Source organism: Oncorhynchus gorbuscha, unplaced genomic scaffold (genome assembly GCF_021184085.1).
Source record: "Oncorhynchus gorbuscha isolate QuinsamMale2020 ecotype Even-year unplaced genomic scaffold, OgorEven_v1.0 Un_scaffold_3:::fragment_4:::debris, whole genome shotgun sequence".
NCBI classification, from domain to species: domain Eukaryota; kingdom Metazoa; phylum Chordata; class Actinopteri; order Salmoniformes; family Salmonidae; genus Oncorhynchus; species Oncorhynchus gorbuscha.
The window spans coordinates 89,246-111,642 of NW_025745163.1; the positions used below are offsets into that span (position 1 = coordinate 89,246).

Consider the following 22,397-nt stretch of genomic DNA (forward strand, 5'->3'; position numbering starts at 1 on the left):
GAAAATTACAAAAGTCACAGAGTACAATACTACTTGAGTAAAAGTCTAAAAGTATTTGGTTTCAAATATACTTAGGTATTTAAAGTCAATGGAATTTCTAAAATGTTTTTATTAATAAAAAGTACAAGAATAAACCCTTTCAATTTCCTTATATTAAGCAAACCAAATGGAACAATGTTATTTTTTTATTGACACATAGCCACGGGCACACTCCAACACTCAAGACATAATTTACATATGAAGCATTTGTGTTTAGTGAGGCCGCCAGATCGGAGGCAGTCGGGATGACCAGGGATGTTCACTTGATAAGTGAATTGGACCATTTTCCTGTCAAAATTAAAATTGTTTTTTTTGGGAGTCAGGGAAAATGTTTGTGGAGTAAAAAGTACATTATTTTCTTTAGGAATGTAGTGTAGTAAAAATTGGCTAAATAGTCAAGTACAGGTACCCCAAACTACTTAATTAGTACTTTAAAGTATTTTTACTGAAGTACTTTACACGACTGCTGAGTGGATAGTTGTGGACCTGTGTGTAGCCTATATTTCTGCCCCTGGAACAGTGTGCAGGTGGAAAACAGTAATACAATCCAAATCGTCATTACCCTGGTTAAATACAGGTCGGAGGTGAAACACAAACTCAAGACAAGTGGTTCAACAATATTAGACCTCTTTTATTTTTCTCTTGCAGCAAACTTTGTCATTGGATTTTTCCAAAAGAAAACAAACAGATAAAAAAAATGTCTTAAATGATTTTTTTAACAAAGAAATTATACATGGAAGCCTAGTGTTAGAGGATTCCATCCTTAGGTTTTCTTTGAATCCACGTCATCAGTGAGCTGGAGGTTTGCTGGTCGGCCAGAGGACCGCGAGGCTCATTGTCCAAATTTGCCCTTTACAATGTTACCTTTAGACAAAATCTCATATAACCTCATAAGCAAAATTCCAACTGCATCATAGGACTCATGCTGGCTCCAAAGCTACAGGAAGGGAGAAATCCCTATCCCATTCTTCCCCCAAAACTTTCTGGGAAAGCTGAAAGTGCTCGTGTAGGGATCCTGAACCCCAAAAGACACCAAATGAATAGCGTCTATGAAATTGCCTCTATGCCATGCATGAATGATATTAGGACTGGTGGTATTGCCCTAGGATAGTGAAATACCATTCTTTCTTCTTCACTTTCCCTCTCTCTGTTCAGAGCATCAGTCCAACATAGGTTAACTTTCTCATAATTCCCAGGTTTTCTAGAAATACTGATTGAAAGATTCCCGATTTTGTGCTTATTCCATCCGAATCCCGGTTATCTACCGACCGGGATATCTCGAAAAACTGGGAAACTTGTGGAAATGACCAGAATTTTGCAACCTTTAGTACAACAAAGTTCGACAGATTTTCTGACCAATCAACACCTGACTTATCAATTAAATCAAACCCCTAAACGTAACCCCACAACCATCCTTTAGAATTATCCGTCTCTATATTGTTATCAACAAATGACAGAGGAGCAAATGTCTATGTGTTGGAGAAAATGTGAGGAGCTACTGCTTCAGTCTGACAGCTTTGTCTTAACCTACATAATAAAAGTAAAAGGGAAACATTTTGCATACCTGTCAATAAAATAGGCATATAGAGCCACAAGAACTTCTCAACAACAGACAAAGCAAAATGCAACATGGATCCTTGGCCATTTTTTACTCTCAAAACTTAGAACAAATGCAGAGAAATGATTTTTTTTTGTCAGACCGAGTTTAAAAGAAACAAGGAGCACAATCCTATCAACACATTTAATTTGAGTTGGAGAAACACTTCAAGACTGGGTAACACTTAAAGTCAAGACTTCTTGTGCCCTCTTCCTGTTGACCAATATTCCAACAACTTAAAAAAAGGATTGTAAAATCAAAAACTTTATGTAGAGACTTTCAGAGCTGGAGAGGGGCTGAGTGTGACCTCTTATACTCCAATTGAAAAGCCCACTAGAGATGAAACAAAGCAACTTCCTGTGGTCTCAAATCTCATCCTCCAATGAGGACACAGACTATCGGGGCCTCGCTTTGACCTCTAACCTCTGAGCCGTCTGTAGGCTACACTACCAGAGGCCGGGGGCTTCTGCTTGTAGTGTTTCCCTGCAACGCACTCCTCCTTGAAGAGGGTTTAGAAGTGGTTGACACCTAGCTCATAGTGAGAGATTGGGGAGTGATGGAGTGCTCTCCTCTTTACCGTATAGGCCCAATACCCCTAGCCTTGGAGCAACGGAGGAAGAGGCCGAGGTGATGTCGTTGGTGTTCTTAAAAAAAAGGTGAAAGGTCGTCGTCGTCACCCCTGTGGAATCCCCTCGCCAAACTGGTTTCCTCCAATCCTGCCTCGGGATGTGAAAGAGGAGGGCAGTGCATAGTGCAGAGCTGTGACATGACATTCACTCAATGTTGCTTTCGTTTTAGAGGGGTGAATGAAACATTGACAAACAGAATATCTATGGTGCTTTTTCCCCCTCCTCACAGACACACACACAGACAGCCTCAGGGTTTGGGAGGGGGTGGGGGAGGAGTGCCTTGCGTCCTGCTCCCTCCATACTGTATGTGGTGTTGGGCCCGCTAATCTAGCTGGGCCGGCACTGCACCTGGCCGTCTGAGCTGTCCTCATCGTCCGAGCCCTCTGGCCCGCGGCCGCTGAGGCCCGTGATGCGGTAACCCATGTTGAGCAGCATGACCTCCAGGGGGTCGGCATTCATACGCCGCTGGTTGGCTGCAGCGGCGCCCTCCATGTCCTCCACCACGCGCCCGTTCCCACTCTCACTTTCCGCCTGGATGACAGAGGGAAAAGGATGGAGAGAAAGAAAGGTGAGAAAAGGGTTCACTTCTGGTGTATTGTAAAGTCAGCCTTTTATTTTTTATTTTATTATTATTTTTTTTTTTTACATCAGACTACTACAAAAGGAGGCCATAGGAAATGACAGATCATACTGCAGCCTCAATTGTGACAATCCAATAACCAGATGTACTATTGGGTTTTTGCGTAAATCTTGATAGTTTTGAATGCATTGGCAGGAGAAATTTCTTTTGCAACAAATACAATCAATCGAAGAATCAATCATGTTGGTGATTGAATGGATCGCTTCTTAAATGCATCTATTCTATGCATAGTGTCCTTGGTCCTGTTTCTCACTGTATATAGCCTACCATTCCACACAAAAGAAGTTTGCTCATTGGGGAAATTAAGTTTTGAATTTAATAGAATTTAATAATGTTGATAATGACCTCCGGCCTGGGGTTCCAGAGCCGCACCACAGGGTCGATGCCGCTGGTAGCCAGGAAGCAGTAACTGGGGTGAGGCTGCAGGCAGTTGACTATGGACTCGTCCCCCTGGAGGATCCGCACCAGGTTAGCAGTCTCCTTCTCCCAGATGAAAAAGGAGCCGTCGTCGGAGCCGCTCACAATGTACTGGCCTTTACTGTGGGTGGGGGGGGGATTATATATACACACACTAAACAAAAATACAAACACAACAATCTCAAACATTTTACTGAGTTACAGTTCATATAAGGAAAATCAGTCAATTTAAATACATTCACATGACTGGGAATACAGATATGCATCTGTTTGTCACAGATACCTTTAAAAAAAAAGTAGGGGTGTGGATCAGAAAACCAGTCAGTATCTGGTGTGACCACCATTTGCCTCATGCAACGTGACACATCTTCTTCGTATGGAGTTGATCAGGCTGATTGATTGTGGCCTGTGGAATATCGTCGCACTAGTCTTCAATGATTGTGCGAAGTTGCTGGATATAGGCGGGAACTGGAACAATCTGTCATACACGTCGATCCAGAGCATCCCAAACGTGCTCAACGGGTGACATGTCTGGTGAGTATGCAGGCCATGAAGAACTGGGACATTTTCAGCTTCCAGGAATTGTGTCCAGATCCTTGCAACATGTGGCCGTGCATTATCATGCTGAAACATGAGGTGATGCCAGCGAATGAATGGCACAATGGGCCTCAAGACCTGTGCATTCAAACTGCCATAGATAAAATGCAATTGTATTCATCATCCATAGCTTAAGCCTGCCCATACCATAACCCCACCTCCACTATGGGGCACTCTGTTCACAACGTTGACGTCAGCAAACCGCTTGCCCACATTACTCCATACACATGGTCTGTGGCTGGGAGGTCAGTTGGACGTACTGCCAAATTCTCAAAAACGAGAGAGCCGTCTTATGGTAGAGAAATTAACATTTCATTATCTGGCAACAGCTCTGGTAGACATTCCTGCAGTCAGCATGCCACTTGCATGCTCCATGCACATTTTAATATCCCCAGCACAAGGTGCACTTGTGTAATGATCATGTGGTTTAATCAGCTTCTTGATATGCCACACCTGTCAGATGGATGGAATTTCTTTGCAATGGAGAAATGCTCACTCAGGGATGTAAATACATTGTGCAATTTCTGGTTGTGGAGAAATATGTACGTATGAAACATTTCTGGGATCTTTAATTCAGCTCATGAAACAGGACCAAAACTTAACATGTTGCTTTTATATTTTTCAAAAGGGAGAGAGAGTCAACTACTAAACCTTGTCATTGTTTGATACTGCACACAGGACTTCATAATGCATTCATAATCAAAAAGTTCATAAGCAGTACATGAGCATGATTTCATTCTTATGTCAACTACCACAATTTGATACCTTATGAACTGCTCATGAACATGTTATGAAGTTCTTCAGGAGGCACCAACGTTTCTAAAGAACAGCATCATGTTTTCTTTAAAAGGTTAAAAAAATGCTGTACATTTCTATACAGTGCATATGAAAAGTATTCAGACACCTTCCCTTTTTCCATATTTTGTTACATTACAGCCTTATTCTAAATAAATAAAAAATGTCATCCTCAATCTACACACAATACCCCATAAAGACAAAGCATAATACCTTATTTACATATGTATTCAGACCCTTTGCTATGAGACTTGAAATTTAGCTCAGGTGCATCCTGTTTCCATTGATCATCCTTGAGATGCTTCTACAACTTGATTGGAGTCCACCTGTGATAAATTCTATTGGTTGGACATGATTTGGAAAGGCACACACATTTTGGGCAATATGCAGAGGTGGAATCTTTCCATTTGGAATATATAGGATTTAACGGAAATATATGCAAATGAATATTAATACCATTTTTAAATGTAGATGTTTATCTGCATTGGATATATTTACTATATCATATGGAGACAGACACATAAACCTTTCACCTTATCATAAGTAGACAATTGCAAATGATTAAATCCTTCCAATAGAAAAATAATAAAATTGTTAAATTTAACTTTAATTAAATAAGTTGACTCTTCAAATGGGATGATTTCATGGAACAAATTATATTGAATGATCCATCACATCTCCCAAAACCATTTAACATACATCTGTAAAATGACAGTCTAGAAACTAAAGCTTTGGTTGCCTTCCTCTCAGGCTTCCATGTCTTCTCCCTGGACCTACTCAATGTCCACGTCTTGAACATCAGTCTTTGAGGCCTCATCTTCACTGTCACTTTCTAACCTTGTTGAGGATGGCTCGTTGTCAGGCTCAAAAAGTCTCAAATTTTCCCAGATTGCCACCAATTTTTCAACCCTTGTATTGGCCAGCCTGTGGCGTGCTTTGGTGTGTGTGTTCCCAAACAAGGACAAGTTGCACTCTGAGGCGACTGATGTTTGTGGGATTTGGAGGATGATGGAGGCAACAGGGGAACGAGCCTCAGATCCACAAAGTCCCTTCCACGAGGTGGCTGATGAGATATTGGCACGACTGCCATATTACATCTCCATCCCAAAGCCCTTGCATGGAAGTGTACTTCGCCAGACTGCCAAGAACTTTGCCCTCATGCAGGCCAAGGTGGCGAGACACGGTAGTGAGGACACCATAGGCCTTGTAGATCTCTGCACCAGACAGGATGCTCTTGCCAGCATACTTGGTGTCCAACATGTACGCTGCGGCGCGTATGGGCTTCAGGCAGAAGTCTTTACGCTTTCTGATGCATTTCAGAACTGAAGTTTCTTCTGCTTGGAGCAACAGTGAAGTGGACAGAGCAGTACGGATTTCTTCTCTTAAATATGCAAGCAGAGTCTGAACATCAAACAGGATGGCATTGTCTCCCTCAATCTGTGCAATGGCTACTGCTATAAGTTTCAGGCTGCTTACCACTCTCTCCCAAAATACATCATCCAGGAGGATCCTCTTGATGGGGCTGTCTATATCGGCAGACTGTGATAGGGACATTTCTTGGAGAGACCTATTCCCCTCAAGGAGACTGTCAAACATGACACCACCACCCCAGCGGGTGTTGCTGGGCAGCTTCAATGTGGTGCTCTTATTCTTCTCACTTTGCTTGGTGAGGTAGATTGCTGCTATAACTTGATGACCCTTCACATACCTAACCATTACCTTGGATCTCTTGTAGAGTGTATCCATTGTTTCCAGTGCCATGATATCCTTGAGGAGAAGATTCAATGCATGAGCAACTCAGCCAATGGGTGTGATGTGAGGGTAGGACTCCTCCACTTTAGACCAAGCAGCCTTCATGTTCGCAGCATTGTCGGTCACCAGTGCAAATACCTTCTGTGGTCCAAGGTCATTGATGACTGCCTTCAGCTCATCTGTAATGTAGAGACCGGTGTTTCTCTTGTGCCTTGTGTCTGTGTTCTTGTAGAATACTGGTTGAGAGGTTGAGATGATGTAGTTAATTATTCCCTGCCCACGAACATTCAACCACCAATCAGAGATGTTTGCAATAAAGTCTGCTTTCTCTATGATGTGCTTGACCTTCACTTGAACTCTGTTGAACTCTGCATCCAGCAAATTAGTAGAGAGGACATGTAGATAAAGCATTGGAGGGGTGTATGCTGGGCAAAGAACATTCAGAAATTTCTTCCAATACCTGTGAGCATCAGAGGTGAACAAGTTGCATACACAGCTCAAGCAAGACATTCATAAACATTTCTCTGACTACGTTCCTCCATTGAGTTAAAAAAACTTTGATTCCTGTTGCTATCGATAAGGTGTCTGATTCACAATTTTCACCTTGAATAGAAGTAGAGGGACTTTTGTCAGAGGTTGCTTGTTGTGAGCGCTGAGGGAACATTATGCACTTGGCAAGATGATTCTGCATCTTTGTTGCATCTTTCACATATGATTTGGCACAGTATTGGCAAATGTACACAGCTTTTCCTTCTACATTAGCTGCAGTGTAATGTCTCCACACATCACACAGTGACCCCTGGCATTTTCCTGTAAAGATTAGAAAACAATGAGTAAAAAACAAACAAATACAATTCCATGTACAGATAAATAGATAAGCAGTTAGATTAAACAACTCCTTTAAGATAAATATTTTAAAATTAAACATATGGAAACAGGTGAATTAACACTCCTCTGTTAGCAGGATCAAGCAAGCTAAAACCCACATGGTAGCAAAAACGAACTAGCAGAAATTGTTAACAAGTTAGAAATTATTTTAAAATACACTGTTGTAGGCTACTATTTACTAGTTAACAAAAAATCATATAGGTCATAAAATATATTCACCCCACCCAGTATTGTAATCAAAACTTACCAGAAAGCATGTAGTCTTTGGCTCAGACAGTGTAGTAGTGTGGGCTCAATAGCATCTCATTAGTGTGCAAGATCTTGAGAATCAGCTGTACATGTGATGGAAGAATGCACTGTGCATACAGAGGGTTGCAATTCCATTGAATTGTGGATAGTTTCACCAAAATATGCCACAATACCTAGAATTGCCTTATGTGTATCCCACAAAAAAAGGTTCACTGTTGTTATAAGCTAACGTTTTTGATTAATTTAAGCAAAATTCCCCAAATTCACGGGCTTAACTTCCCAGGGAATAATTCCGTAGATTTACCAGAAAGTTTCTGACCCTTCACAACCGGAGATACACCTGTCTATAAGGCCCCGACGTTGACAGTGCATGTCAGAGCAAAACCCAAGCCATGAGGTTAAAGGAATTGTCCGTAGAGATCCGATACAGGATTGTGTCCTGGCACAGATCTGGGGAAGGTTACCAAAAAATGTCTACAGCATTGAATGTCTCCAAGAACACAGTGGCCTCCATCATTCTTAATTGGAAGAAGTTTGGAACCACCAAGATTCTTCCTAGAGCTGTCCGCCTGGCCAGATTGAGCAATCGGGGGAGAAGGGCCTTGGTCAGGGAGGTGACCAAAAACCCGATGGTCACTCTGACAGAGCTCCAGAGTTTCTGTGTGGAGATGGGAGAACCTTCCAGAAGGACAACCACCTCCGCAAGACTCCACCAATCAGGCCTTTATGGTAGAGTGGCCAGACGGAAGCAACTCTTCAGTAAAAGGCACATGACAGCCTGCTTGCCAAAAGGCATCTAAACAAGATTCTCTGGTTTGATGAAAACAAGATTGAACTCTTTGGCCTGAATGTCAAGTCTGGAGGAAACCTGGCACCATCCGTACAGCGAAGCATGGTGGTGGAAGCATCAGGGACTGGGAGACTAGTCAGGATCAATGGAAAGATGAACGGAGCAAACTACAGAGAGATCCTTGATGAAAACCTGCTCCTGAGCACTCATGACCTCAGACTGGGGGCGAAGGTTCACTTTCCAACAGGACAACGACTCTAAGCACACAGCCAAGACAACACAGGAGTGGCTTCGGAACAAGTCTCTGAAAGTCCTTGTGTGGCCCAGCCAGAGCTCGGACTTGAACCCGATCGAACATCTCTGGAGACCTGAAAATAGCTGTGCAGCTACACTCACCATCCAACTTGACAGATCTTGAGGATCTGCAGAGAATGGGAGAAACTGCCCAAATATAGGGTTGCCAAGATTGTAGCATCACACCAAAGAAGACTTGAGGCTGTAATCGCTGCTTCAACAAAGTAGAGTGAAGGGTCTGAATACTTATGTAAATGAGTTGTTGTTTTTTACATTTGCAAAGATGTCTAAACCTGTTTTTGATTGGTCATAATGGGGTATTGTGTGTAGATTGATGATGCATTTATTTATTTAAAAAAAAAAACTTTTTTAGAGTAAAGCTGTAACGTAACAAAATGTGTCTGCGCATGCTCTGAGGACGAGACGGCATCCCCAGCCGCGTCCTCAGAGCATGCGCAGACCAGCTGGCTGGTGTGTTTACGGACATATTCAATCATTTCTTATCCCAGTCTGCTGTTCCCACATGCTTCAAGAGGGCCACCATTGTTCCTGTTCCCAAGAAAGCTAAGGTAACTGAGCTAAACGACTACAGCCCCGTAGCACTCACTTCTGTCATCATGAAGTGCTTTGAGAGACTAGTCAAGGACCATATCACCTCCACCCTACCTGACACCCTAGACCCACTCCAATTTGCTTACCGCCCCAATAGGTCCACAGACGACGCAATCTCAACCACACTGCCCTAACCCATCTGGACAAGAGAAATACCTATGTGAGAATGCTGTTCATCGACTACAGCTCAGCATTTAACGCCACAGTACCCTGCAAACTAGTCATCAAGCTCGAGACCCTGGGTCTCGACCCCGCCCTGTGCAACTGGGTACTGGACTTCCAGACAGGCCACCCCCAGGTGGTGAGGGTAGGTAACAATATCTGAGCCCTCTCCTGTACTCCCTGTTCACCCACGACTGCGGGGCCATGCACACCTCCAACTCAATCATCAAGTTCGGACGACACTACAGTGGTAGGCTAGACAACGACGAGACGGCCTACAGGGGGAGGTGAGGGCCCTCACACTCAACGTCAACTAAACAAAGGAGATGATTGTGTACTTCAGGAAACAGCAGAGGGAGCACCCCCCTATCCACATCGACGGGACAGTAGTGGAGAGGGTAGTATGTTTTAAGTTCCTCGGCGTACACATCACGGACAAACTGGATTGGTCCACCCACAGACAGCATTGTGAAGAAGGCACAGCAGCAAAGAAGAAATTCGGCTTCTCACCAAAAGCACTCACGACCTTCTACAGACGCACAATCGAGAGCATCCTGTCGGGCTGTATCACCGCCTGTTCACCCCGCTATCATCCAGAAGGCGAGGTCAGTACAGGTGCATCAAAGCTGGGACCGAGGGACTGAAAAACAGCTTCTATCTCAAGGCCATCAGACTGTTAAACAGCCACCACTAACATTGAGTGGCTGCTACCAACATACCGACTCAACTCCAGCTCACTTTAATAATGGAAAAATGTATCACTAACCACTTTAAACAATGCCACTTAATATAATGTTTACATACCCTACATTACTCATCTCATATGTATATACTGTACTCTATATCATCTTGCCATCTTTGTAATACATGTATCAGTAGCCACTTTAAACTCTGCCACTTCATGTTTACATACACTACATTACTCATCTCATATGTACAGTGGGGCAAAAAAGTATTTAGTCAGCCACCAATTGTGAAAGTTCTCCCACTTTAAAAGATGAGAGGCCTTTAATTTTCATCATAGGTACACTTCAACTATAACAGACAAAATGAGAAAAAAACATCACATTGTACGATTTTTTTTTTATTTATGAATTTATTTGCAAATTATGGTGGAAAATAAGTATTTGGTCAATAACAAAAGTTTCTCTCAATACTTTGTTATATACCCTTTGTTGGCAATGACAGAGGTCAAACGTTTTCTGTAAGTCTTCACAAGGTTCACACACTGTCGCTGGTATTTTGGCCCATTCCTCCATACAGATCTCCTCTAGAGCAGTGATGTTTTGGGGCTGTTTGCTGGGCAACACAGACTTTCAACTCCCTCCAAAGATGTTCTATGGGGTTGAGATCTGGAGACTGGCTAGGCCACTCCAGGACCTTGAAATGCTTCTTACGAAGCCACTCCTTTGTTGCCCGGGCGGTGTGTTTGGGATCATTGTCATGCTGAAAGACCCAGCCACGTTTCACCTTCAATGCCCTTGCTGATGGAAGGAGGTTTTCACTCAAAATCTCACAATACATGGCCCCATTCATTCTTTCATTTACACGGATCAGTCGTCCTGGTCCCTTTGCAGAAAAACAGCCCCAAAGCATGATGTTTCCACCCCCATGCTTCACAGTAGGTATGGTGTTCTTTGGATGCAACTCAGCATTCTTTGTCCTCCAAACACGACGAGTTGGGTTTTACCAAAACGTTCTATTTTGGTTTCATATGACCATATGACATTCTCCCAATCTTCTTCTGGATCATCCAAATGCTCTCTAGCAAATTTCAGACGGGCCTGGACATGTACTGGCTTAAGCAGGGGGACACGTCTGGCACTGCAGGATTTGAGTCCCTGGCGGCGTAGTGTGTTACTGACGGTAGGCTTTGTTACTTTGGTCCCAGCTCTCTGCAGGTCATTTACTAGGTCCCCCCCGTGTGGTTCTGGGATTTTTGCTCACTGTTCTTGTGATCATTTTGACCCCATGGGGTGAGATCTTGCGTGGAGCCCCAGATCGAGGGAGATTATCGGTGGTCTTATATGTCTTCCATTTCCTAATAATTGCCCCCACAGTTGATTTCTTCAAACCAAGATGCTTACCTAGTGCAGATTCAGTCTTCCCAGCCTGGTGCAGGTCTACAATTTTGTTTCTGGTGTCCTTTGACAGCTCTTTGGTCTTGGCCACAGTGGAGTTTGGAGTGTGACTGTTTGAGGCTGTGGACAGGTGTATTTTATACTGATAACAACTTCAAACAGGTGCCATTAATACAGGTAACGAGTGGAAGACAGAGAAGCCTCTTAAAGAAGAAGTTACAGGTCTGTGAGAGCCAGAAATCTTGCTTGTTTGTAGGTGACCAAATACTTATTTCCACCATAATTTGCAAATAAATTCATTAAAAATCCTACAATGTGATTTTCTGGATTTTCTCTCATTTTGTCTGTCATAGTTGAAGTGTACCTATGATGAAAATTACAGGCCTCTCATCTTTTTAAGTGGGAGAACTTGCACAATTGGTGGCTGACTAAATACTTTTTTTGCCCCACTGTATATACTGTACTCGATACCATCTACTGCATCTAGCCTATGCCGTTCTGTACCATCACTCATTCATATATCTTTATGTACATATTCTTTATCCCTTTACACTTGTGTATAAGGTAGTAGTTGTGGTATTGTTAAGTTAGATTAAACGTTGGTTATTACTGCATTGTCGGGACTAGAAGCACTGCATTGTCGGAACTAGAAGCACAAGCATTTCGCTACGCTCGCATTAACATCTGCTTACCGTGTGTATGTGACAAATACAATTTGATTTAAAGTAAAGGGGTCTGAATACTTTCCGAATGCACTGTATCCTCCCAAAAATGTAATGGGAAACATAACCAACGTTTTAGAACGCAGCGTCTTCTTCAGGGTTGACTATACATTAGCCAGCACCTCTACAAAAAAAAATGTGCGCCGTCAGCTCATGCTTTTCTTTAGGTCAACAACTAATATTAACATAGTGTTTTTAGAATGTATAAGTTATCCGTGTCTAAAATGCTCCACTGACCTGCCAAAGAAGTTGGCCTCCTTGATGTCTGTGGTGGTGTTACAATGACCACAGTAGCGGTGTTTGTAGTCGTAGCTGCGCTCTCTCAAGACGACCTCATCTTCCGGGATGGACTCCTTCCTGCTGAACGTGTGGAAGCGGATTGAGCTGTTGCCCTTTTTGTCCTCAGCTACAAACAGACACGACATGGAAATAAACAAAGAAAATAACCATACTCTAATTAACACTGTATTCATTTGCACAATTGCCCTTGTGGAATACAGAAGGTATTTTGAATTGAATCGACATCATATAAAAACACATATTGTAAGTCAATGTGGAAAGGTGATGGGAAAAGTCAGAGGTCAGCCAAAATCACACTTTATTTGTGGGGGGGAAACAGACGATTAACCAACCCAGCATCACCATTAACCCCTTCTCACCAGAGTCCATCTTGGAGAAGAGGGCGGCCTTGATATCCTTATCTAGGGCGTCACAGGCGCAGCTGTGGGCTTGCTCGGGGAACTTGCCCTTGAAGTCATCCAAGCACTCCAGAGCTTCGGCCACATACTTCAGCTCAAAGAGACAGCGTGCCAGCCGGAAGTGGGCCTTCAGGTGCCCAGGGTTGAGGGACAGGGCTTTCAGACAATCCCTCAGCGCATCATAGTGGTCACCGTCCCTGGGGGAGAGAGAGAACACATCACACACAACAGTAAATACCACACAGTCACAGTCACACACACACCAGCATAGTGGTAAACCGCTTTAAACGTGATGAAACAAGGACGTTATACCTGAACTCAAACGTTTTTTTTTGTTCCGTTGCAAAACATTTTGCTACAGTATGCCCTACTGAACATGACCATGTTCTGTAATAGGAGAAACACAGAAGGAGAGTAAACAAGCCTAACGGGTTAGCTCGGGCTCTAGGTTGAAAAAGCCGCCTTACCACTTGCGCTTCATGTAGGCGGCGGCGCGGTTCCCGTACAGCATGGCGTTGTGGCTGGCCTCGTGGATGCCCAGACTGTAGAACTGGATGGCCTGCGTCCACTGCTGCCGCGCAAACGCGTCGTTGGCCTGCTGCTTTATCCGCTCCAAGTGAAGAGGCAGCTCGCCAGAACTAGGGAAGAAAGATGAGGACGAGATGAGAACGTGATAAGAGAGAAACTAGGGATGTCACCGCCCCATACCGTAGTGTTTCTATAAATACACTGGGGCTAGGCTGGTGCGAAATGTAACATGCGGGTGAAAATGAACGATTAAAATCAAACATGAGAAAAAAGGTTACCCAGAGAAAACTTTGCTTTCTGCGAATCGAAGTCGGCTGGCTGGCAAGTGAATTCCATTTGACACACCGTTGGTTGTCTTTCCATTCTGAACCTCTGTTGGGATATCAAGATTTTAGAAATCCCCATACAGTTCTGGGCATTGCAAAGTTGTACTGCGGCACAGTAAAGAACATTTGCCGCAAAGTGGATGTAACTGCACTGACAGGAACATTTGTCAAAAATGCATTTCATTACATGGGTTATTGTCAAGTGATTGATAATGACCTTGGTGGTTGATGTCACCCTGCGAGAGAGTAATTTGTCACATAGACAATGTACCTTGATGTAGATTGCTGCCGCAAGGCATTTTGAAGAATTCACTTTTTAATGCCCAGATCTGCATATAAACTATGGGCAGACTTTCAGCGAGCAACTACCCCCCTCCATTGGTCATAAATAATACATTCTGTATATGTCATTTTAATGGCCAAATACTGTAGTAAGCTTTGGGCTATTTACATAGTCATACCTGTTAATTGGCACTTTTTGGGAAGCAGATAGGTGTACGGCTTCTGTTTGAACGTCAAGTCAAATAGATACACCTGCAGGCAAGAGAAAACACATTCCCGGCAAAGTTACCCTTTTGAACCAACCACTGGTAAACATCGACTTTAATGATTTGCATAAAGTAGTATGCTTGTTGCAATTCAAACCTGACAATCTGAGAAAGAGATGGTGAGCTGACCTGGAGGTTTAACTCCTAGGACGTTTCCTCTTCTAGGAAGCAGCCTTACCTGTTCTCCTCCCATGTTAACTAGCAGCTCGGTGCCGTCGGGGCTGAAGGTGACGTAGGTGGCCACTAGGACCCTCAGGCGGTTATTGTAGTCAGGGAGCTTCACTGGCAGGTGCCCTGAGGTAACAGATCAAGGAGAAGAAGTTGGGTGAGAGGCATAAAGAATCGCCTTACCTGTCCCACTAGTTTAGTTCCATATACTGAAAATGACTGCGTTATTACATTTACATTTACATTTAAGTCATTTAGCAGACGCTCTTATCCAGAGCGACTTACAAATTGGTGCATTCACCTTATGACATCCAGTGGAACAGCCACTTTACAATAGTGCATCTACATATTTTAAGGGGGGGGGTGAGAAGGATTACTTTATCCTATCCTAGGTATTCCTTAAAGAGGTGGGGTTTCAGGTGTCTCCGGAAGGTGGTGATTGACTCCGCTGTCCTGGCGTCGTGAGGGAGTTTGTTCCACCATTGGGGAGCCAGAGCAGCGAACAGTTTTGACTGGGCTGAGCGGGAACTGTACTTCCTCAGTGGTAGGGAGGCGAGCAGGCCAGAGGTGGATGAACGCAGTGCCCTTATTTGGGTGTAGGGCCTGATCAGAGCCTGGAGGTACTGAGGTGCCGTTCCCCTCACAGCTCCGTAGGCAAGCACCATGGTCTTGTAGCGGATGCGAGCTTCAACTGGAAGCCAGTGGAGAGAGCGGAGGAGCGGGGTGACGTGAGAGAACTTGGGAAGGTTGAACACCAGACGGGCTGCGGCGTTCTGGATGAGTTGTAGGGGTTTAATGGCACAGGCAGGGAGCCCAGCCAACAGCGAGTTGCAGTAATCCAGACGGGAGATGACAAGTGCCTGGATAAGGACCTGTGCCGCTTCCTGTGTGAGGCAGGGTCGTACTCTGCGGATGTTGTAGAGCATGAACCTACAGGAACGGGCCACCGCCTTGATGTTAGTTGAGAACGACAGGGTGTTGTCCAGGATCACGCCAAGGTTCTTAGCGCTCTGGGAGGAGGACACAATGGAGTTGTCAACCGTGATGGCGAGATCATGGAACGGGCAGTCCTTCCCCGGGAGGAAGAGCAGCTCCGTCTTGCCGAAATTTTAACGAAATTTTAACGAAGTTATAACCCATACATTGTCCATGTGTGTTTTCACTGTTTATAATACATTGTAGATACTGTATGGGGGGGGGTTATTAATACATTTTGTGCAATAAGCCAAACCATACGATCACTACACACACCTGCGACATAATACTGCCCCGCTCCGTCTGGGATGGGCTTCTGCCTGTCGCAGAATGTGTGCACGCCTGCCGATGTGCTCTGACTCGCAGACTTCCTGTGAATGGGAGTGGAGGAGAGAAACATAAATTATTACCAAATCATGCTCCATCTGTGTATATAAGAAGTCTCAAAGCTGAGAAAATAACATTGGTATAACTGATGATAGCCCAGAGTAGTAGGGAGACATATTAGACGTTCTATCCAATAGTCATGCATATTCCTTTACGTGATATGAAATTAAAACCGATTCAATTAAACTCAAATTTGACAGTAAAGGCAGCGAGAGCTAAATCCTAACTTCAGACTTGAGATGACTTGGACTTTCAGGTCAATGGAAACATGAGTCACATGCATCGATCTCAAGTTAGGATTCGAGCCCGACTACTACACACCTGTGGTTGTGGATCATGCGCATGTCGTAGAGGCGTACAAAGGGCCCGTTGGCCCCCACTGCTAGGTAGTTATTATTTTGCGGGTTGACAGCCAAACACTTGGCCTCCACCAGCTGACCACAGTATTCCGTCAGGTCGATGAGCACTTCTGAACGCTTACTGCTCTCCCTCAGGTCATATTGCCTAAAATAGTAGTAAAAGAAAGCACATCATGAGGACATCAATCCTCTCCAGAGTCAGAACGTAGCTCTTTAAAATATTGTTTGTTTGGAATTCTAATCAAATACTAGACTTTTGCAAGGTTTAATTGCAAGGTTTAATTAAAACTGCAATTTGTGTCCAAAGCCAGCTTGCTCAAAAAGAAACGACTAACTACTATACTATCTGTACGTGGGAGCGATATTTTGAAGTTGTAGACTACTGGTTAGGTTAGTCAAAAAAACAAAAACACAAGCCATGATTGCAACATTGGCCTGTTGAGTCATAAGCAGCGGGGGCAGTCAGGCAGTGACGTACTATAGAGAGAGTAAGATACTAAAGCCCCCCCCACTGCCTCTGTCTGAGCTGACCCCCTTATGGGAACCATTGCCTGTAGCCAACCCACGCATCTGCAGTAAGTCCCCAATGACCACTGCGCACCTGAGCTTTGAAGGGTAGTTAAAGGGTATTCTCTGGAGATACATTAACCTCCAAGACAGTGTGTGATGGAAGTGCTGCTGGAGGCATGTGGCCACAGACACCCAGAGAAGAGGTGCCTGGGAGAGCCAAGGAACTGGCAGGGAACAGCTTGAGGTAAGAAAGGGGCCCGTGGCATAACACTTCCATTCCAACCTTACTGTTTCATGTCATCTTTTCACCTTCGATATTATACTACAAGCCAGTAGATATAACATGATGCATCTGACAATGTATCTGACACAGTGTCACCTTAACCAATGAACATCTTTGGATGTGACAAGGATGCTCCAATGGTTAGCTAGCTACTGGGGCTCTGACCTGATGATGCCGTCCTCCGCAGCACTCCAGAAGGTGTTAGGCCACATGGGGGCCGTAGCAATGCGCTTGACGCGGTTGGTGTGGTCGGAGAACATGTGGATGGTCTCCTTGACCGACACGTCGTGCACGTGAACCTTGGTGTCCGCTGCACCCGTCACGAGGATACGGTCACCTGAGTGAGGGAGAAACTGCAAGAGGGCACGGGGGGAAAAGGAGAGGATAAAATAAGAAGGAAGCTTCATTTCTACACAAATTGATTTTCCCATCAAGCAGTTTCTGTTTTTACCTTCACAGAGAAGATGTTTGCTGCATGCCCTGTGTGCATAGTGGTTAGCTTCTTGTGTTTGAAGGGGTCCCAGATGATGCAATGTTGGTCATCTGAGCCCGATGCCAGCAGACTGCATAGAACAAGAGTAAAGATTACAGATAGGCCAACATAAATGTAGGAGTGTTAAATATGCTCATTTAAATAGAACCCTGGTTTCAGCTCAGGACTTACTCTCCCTGTTCGTTCCATTCCAGGCAGTTCACACACCCAGTGTGGCCCTGTTGGCACAACAGATACAGGCTGTCAGATTGGCAAAGGAATTAATGTTGTTATGTGTGCAGTAACATACACACACACACACACACACACACACACACACACACACACACACACACACACACACATACACATACACATACACATACACATACACACACATACACACACATACACACACACACACACACACACACACACACACACACACACACACACACACACACACACACACACACACACACATCACCTGCAACTCTGCCTCCAGTCCAAGTCTACTGATGAAGGGGTCTGTGACATGATACTGCCTTTGGAAGCCCAATGCTCTCTTGTCCTGTAAACATTAAGGCAAAACATCACCCATCTCTCCCCAAAATCCCCTGTCTCACTCTGTCCAACATAATTAAAGCATTTTGGTGAATACTAGTGTTCATTATTGAATAGATTGCAATTCAGAGTTGTTGATTTTGCTCATGTATCCTGAAAAGAAAATATGAAAATGTTAAATTCTGTGGGAATTAGTTAGGGCAGTTTGTTTATTTCATAAAAATGGGCTTAAAACAGACTCACCCTGATCTGCCTGTGCAGGATATCTCTGGTGATGTTCACAGCAGACATGGCCTCACAGCAAGTCATAGAGCACGGACCAGAGGTGCAGGGTCCGAGGGTCAAAGGTCAGATGGCATCTGCACAGTCTCTAAGGAATGAGAGTAATTTACACCTAAATTGATGAGGGGTTCCCAAGTGTTTGAGGTTTAAATACTGAAACATAACTGTTAGCTAACTAGAACAAAAACGAGTTATATCTCAACTAGCCAAGCGGTGGTCTTCAGACAGCTATGTACACAAAATTCCTTCCTAAAACTAGCCATTGCGACTGGTGATGTTTACATTAGCCAATTAACGGTAGCTAGCTGGATTAGCTGCTGGGAAGCTAGCTACCAATAGCCAATAACAACAAGCCGTATACGCACAGTGACAGCAGTCTAGGTTAGCCTACCCAAAAGTATAGACACAGCTCCGACATCTTAACTATATATTTCTAGCATTCCCTAAAAAAAACGTTGTACCTGTGTCGTCTGGGCTTCAATTTGAAATCGTTTAAAAAAATTGCCCAAAATGTCCAGATTACGATAGAGCTAGCTATCCAGCCAGTTACTGTCTGAGCTACAATAGCTAGCTAGCTGAGCTAACATGAGATTATTTAGTCAAGGAACAGGGAATTCTCTATGCTCTAGTTCTCTATCTACAGCACTTTAGCTACTCCTTACCAATGAAAGACAAACTGTAAAAAGAGCGCTTCATATGACATATTTTTGGAAAGAATTTACAAGTGTTGACTGTCAAATGCTTACTTACATGGGTTTATCAACTGACTGAACCCTCCCACTACCCTTACGTAAAATAGCTGACGCGAACTAGCCTTTGGATATGATTTTTAGGGAAAAAATTACGAAAATTACACCGCTCTGTGAATTGTACTGCTGTTTTTCTTCGTCGCACGACTGTACTGTTGAGTGACAGGTCAATTCCACAAATGAAAAAGTTTTTAAAATCCTTTGCATATTTTTTTTTTCTCAAGTGGTGGAAAGTATTTTTTGTAAACACTTTAAAGTATTACTTAAGTATTTTTTGGGGGGGAGGGGGATATCTGTACTTTACTATTTATATATTTTCTTAACATCTTTTACTTCACTACATCCATAAAGACAATTATGTACTTTTTACTCCATACATTTTCCCTGTGAAGCAAAAGTACTTGTTACATTTTGAATGCTTAGCAGGACAGAAAAACATCCCTGGTTATCCCTACTGCCTCTGATCTGATGGACTGGCTAAACACAAATGCTTCATTTGTAAATTATGTCTAAGTGTCTGTAAATTTAAAAAAATCATGAACATTGTACATCTGGTTTGCTTAATATAATGAATTTGACATTATTTATACTTTTACTTTTGATACTTTAGTATATTTTAGCAATTACATTTACTTGTGATACTTTAGTATATTTAAAACCAAATACTTTGACTTTTACTCAAGTAGTATTTACTGTGTGACTTTTACTTTGGACTTTTCCTCAAGTATGAAGATTGGATACTTTATCCAGGTCTGTATTTTCTACTTATTAACCTAATGCAACATGAGATCAGCAATGACATTCAGCACTGTTTTCCTGGTGAGATGTATGAAGGAGTGTGGCCTGTGGGACAAAATAATGAATTAATAATAAATTAATCTGGAAATAATAGATATATCCTGATACATATGTAAATCAGGATATATAAATGTATCAAGACAATTGTGAAGTCACAACAAAGCCTATCCCCCCTCAGGAAACTGAAAAGATTTGGCATGGGTCCTCAGATCCTCAAAAGATTCTACAGCTGCATCATCGAGAGCATCCTGACGGGTTGCATCACTGCCTGGTACGGCAACTGCTCGGCCTCCGACCGCAAGGCACTACAGAGGATAGTGCGTACGGCCCAGTACATCACTGGGGCTAAGCTGCCATCCAGGACCTCTACAACAGGCAGTGTCAGAGGAAGGCCCTAAAAATTGTCAACGACCCCAGCTACCCCAGTCATAGAATGTTCTCTCTACTACCGCATGGCAAGTGGTACCTGAGCACCAAGTCTAGGACCAAAAGGCTTCTCAACAGTTTTTACCCCCAAGCCATAAGACTCCCGAACAAGTAATCAAATGGCTACCCACACTATTTGCATTGTTTTCGAGTATTGACTTTTTGAAATAGAGAAGCAGAGAACTCAGCTTCGCGGAAGTCACAGGTGAACCTTGCTGCTGTGCAATTAAAATGACAACCAAAGAGCTTCTATTTATTACAGCTGGTGGTCTGTCTTGGTCAGGCAAAGTGTTCAGTTCACAAGCTGGAGGCAGGCATTTAAGGGTAAGCACCCATTCTATAGATGTTCAACTTCTTTCTTAAGATAAATTCTGAATGTGTGATTTAACCCTTGGCAAAGCCTGGCACAGAGGCTTCTTCTACACACTGAAGAAGGCATAGCAGCCAAAACACGTACGCATGTGCTTTTAATTATCCTTGTGGACATGACAAGATCATAAAGGCATTAACTTACCTCAAAAATGAGGAGTGACATGGTATTTCTTCAAATATGAACATGTTATCACGAGTCATCCAAAGACTACCTTCAAAATGTTTTGTACACCTGTTTTCACCCAGGCAGCACCTGCCGCCTCTAATTCTATGATCGATTTGTTGTGCCATAAACTGAAACTTGGAACTAAGTGTGCTTTTCTTCTTATTCTGTGTATGTCAGGAAGTCAATGCCATGGTTCTGGAGATTGTGTGGAGACTATTGTCACCAGTGCAGTGGAGCCTGTGTATTCTATCCCTTCTGCTTCCCATAGTATCAATGATATGTGTGATCCGTTCAAAAAGGTAATACTTCTTCCTGTATTATGGCCCTTTATGAGCATTTGTTTTAGGTATTGCTGACATCCTGTCTGCATTCTTCCATTAGTAGAAAGACATCCAGGTTGTCATTGGCTGAAATGGGACCGATCTCTGGTGAAAGGGTCAGTGTACAAAATACCTGGGAATGTCCCATTCACCTTACCAATTCATTTACATTACCATTAACTGTTGTTTGTGGATGTCCTGCTCCAGAAAATAGTCAATAAATAAAAACTTAATGTAAAGCTGGAATTCAAATGTATGGAATAATCGAACTGAACTGAAACCAATGGCTCCCTCTGCTGATACTTATATGATTGCTCATTGCAGCCCCCAGATTCAACTGAGGCCAAGACCTCAGAACTAAGGAAGAACGTCATTGGACCAGCATCCTCAAAAAGAAAGTCAACCCAGTCCCAAAGAGAGCACAGAGGTCAGAGTCAGTTGTTCATCACACTTGGAGTTGGACATGTTTCCCCACATCACACTCAGCTCACTGTTTATTTTTCTCTCTATGCAGGGTCTATCCCAGGGCAGGACACCCCAAGGCCGGTGAAGAAGGCTTTGAGGCAGTTGCCTCCCTTACCTGAGCTGGAGAATAGCAGTGTCCGACGACACAGCAGCTACTACACTGGGTCCGTAGTGTATGACGTTGTCGCCACAGAGGTTTGTAATCCATGGCCCACTACAGACAACAAGGCTTCTCAACAACAGACAGCAGACGGCAGCAACCACCTGGAGGAGGTAGATGAAAAGGGGGAAGTTCCGTTCCCTGTCTATGCCAAAGTCAACAAAACCAAAGTTTGCTTGAACTCGTCAAGACGTTCACCACTGTATGCCAAAGTGAACAAGACTAGCTCCCGGACTGTGAAATCTTAACTACTGTTCTGCAGTGACTGATAAGTCAACACTGTGACCGACATGTCCCCCAAATGCTAAATAGTCTACTATGCTTTATGCCAAACGTTTATTTGAGATAATTGCTTAACTCGTTTTGTTCTTTCTGAAATGTTTATATGCGTATGTGTTTCTTATGTTGTTTCTCAGGCCCGCAATGCTACAAAGGCACAGGAATGACTTATGTTGTCATTTACTTGGGTCTCAAGACAATAAATTAAGTTTGTTTGCTCTATGTTCATTAATTCTACTGCACCATCTACCAATTCTATCATAGTCAGATCTAGACAAATGGAACGTTTCCCTTCTGT

At 43.4% G+C, this 22,397-nt stretch overlaps 1 protein-coding gene across 5 annotated transcripts; it reads right to left on the reverse strand.

The window, feature by feature from the left end:
* Positions 1–649: 649 nt before the first annotated feature.
* LOC124017665 (WD and tetratricopeptide repeats protein 1-like) lies at positions 650–21,888 on the reverse strand. Of its 5 annotated transcripts, none has more exons than XM_046332928.1 (16): positions 21,776–21,888; positions 18,326–18,452; positions 18,006–18,089; positions 17,711–17,757; positions 17,498–17,609; positions 17,212–17,399; positions 16,216–16,398; positions 15,784–15,878; positions 14,543–14,658; positions 14,278–14,350; positions 13,769–13,862; positions 13,430–13,600; positions 12,924–13,159; positions 12,502–12,670; positions 3,251–3,443; positions 650–2,796 (listed from the first exon to the last, which is right to left on the reverse strand). In XM_046332928.1, exons 2-16 carry the CDS (start codon positions 18,389–18,391, stop codon positions 2,593–2,595), a joined length of 2,031 nt encoding a protein of 676 aa, XP_046188884.1. In that variant the 5' UTR covers positions 18,392–18,452; positions 21,776–21,888; the 3' UTR covers positions 650–2,592. The 5 variants fall into 5 exon arrangements, with proteins under 5 accessions (XP_046188884.1, XP_046188881.1, XP_046188882.1 ...); XM_046332925.1 differs by lacking the exon at positions 21,776–21,888 and adding an exon at positions 19,115–19,249; XM_046332926.1 differs by lacking the exon at positions 21,776–21,888 and adding an exon at positions 19,027–19,129.
* Between the last annotated feature and the right edge of the window lie 509 nt (positions 21,889–22,397).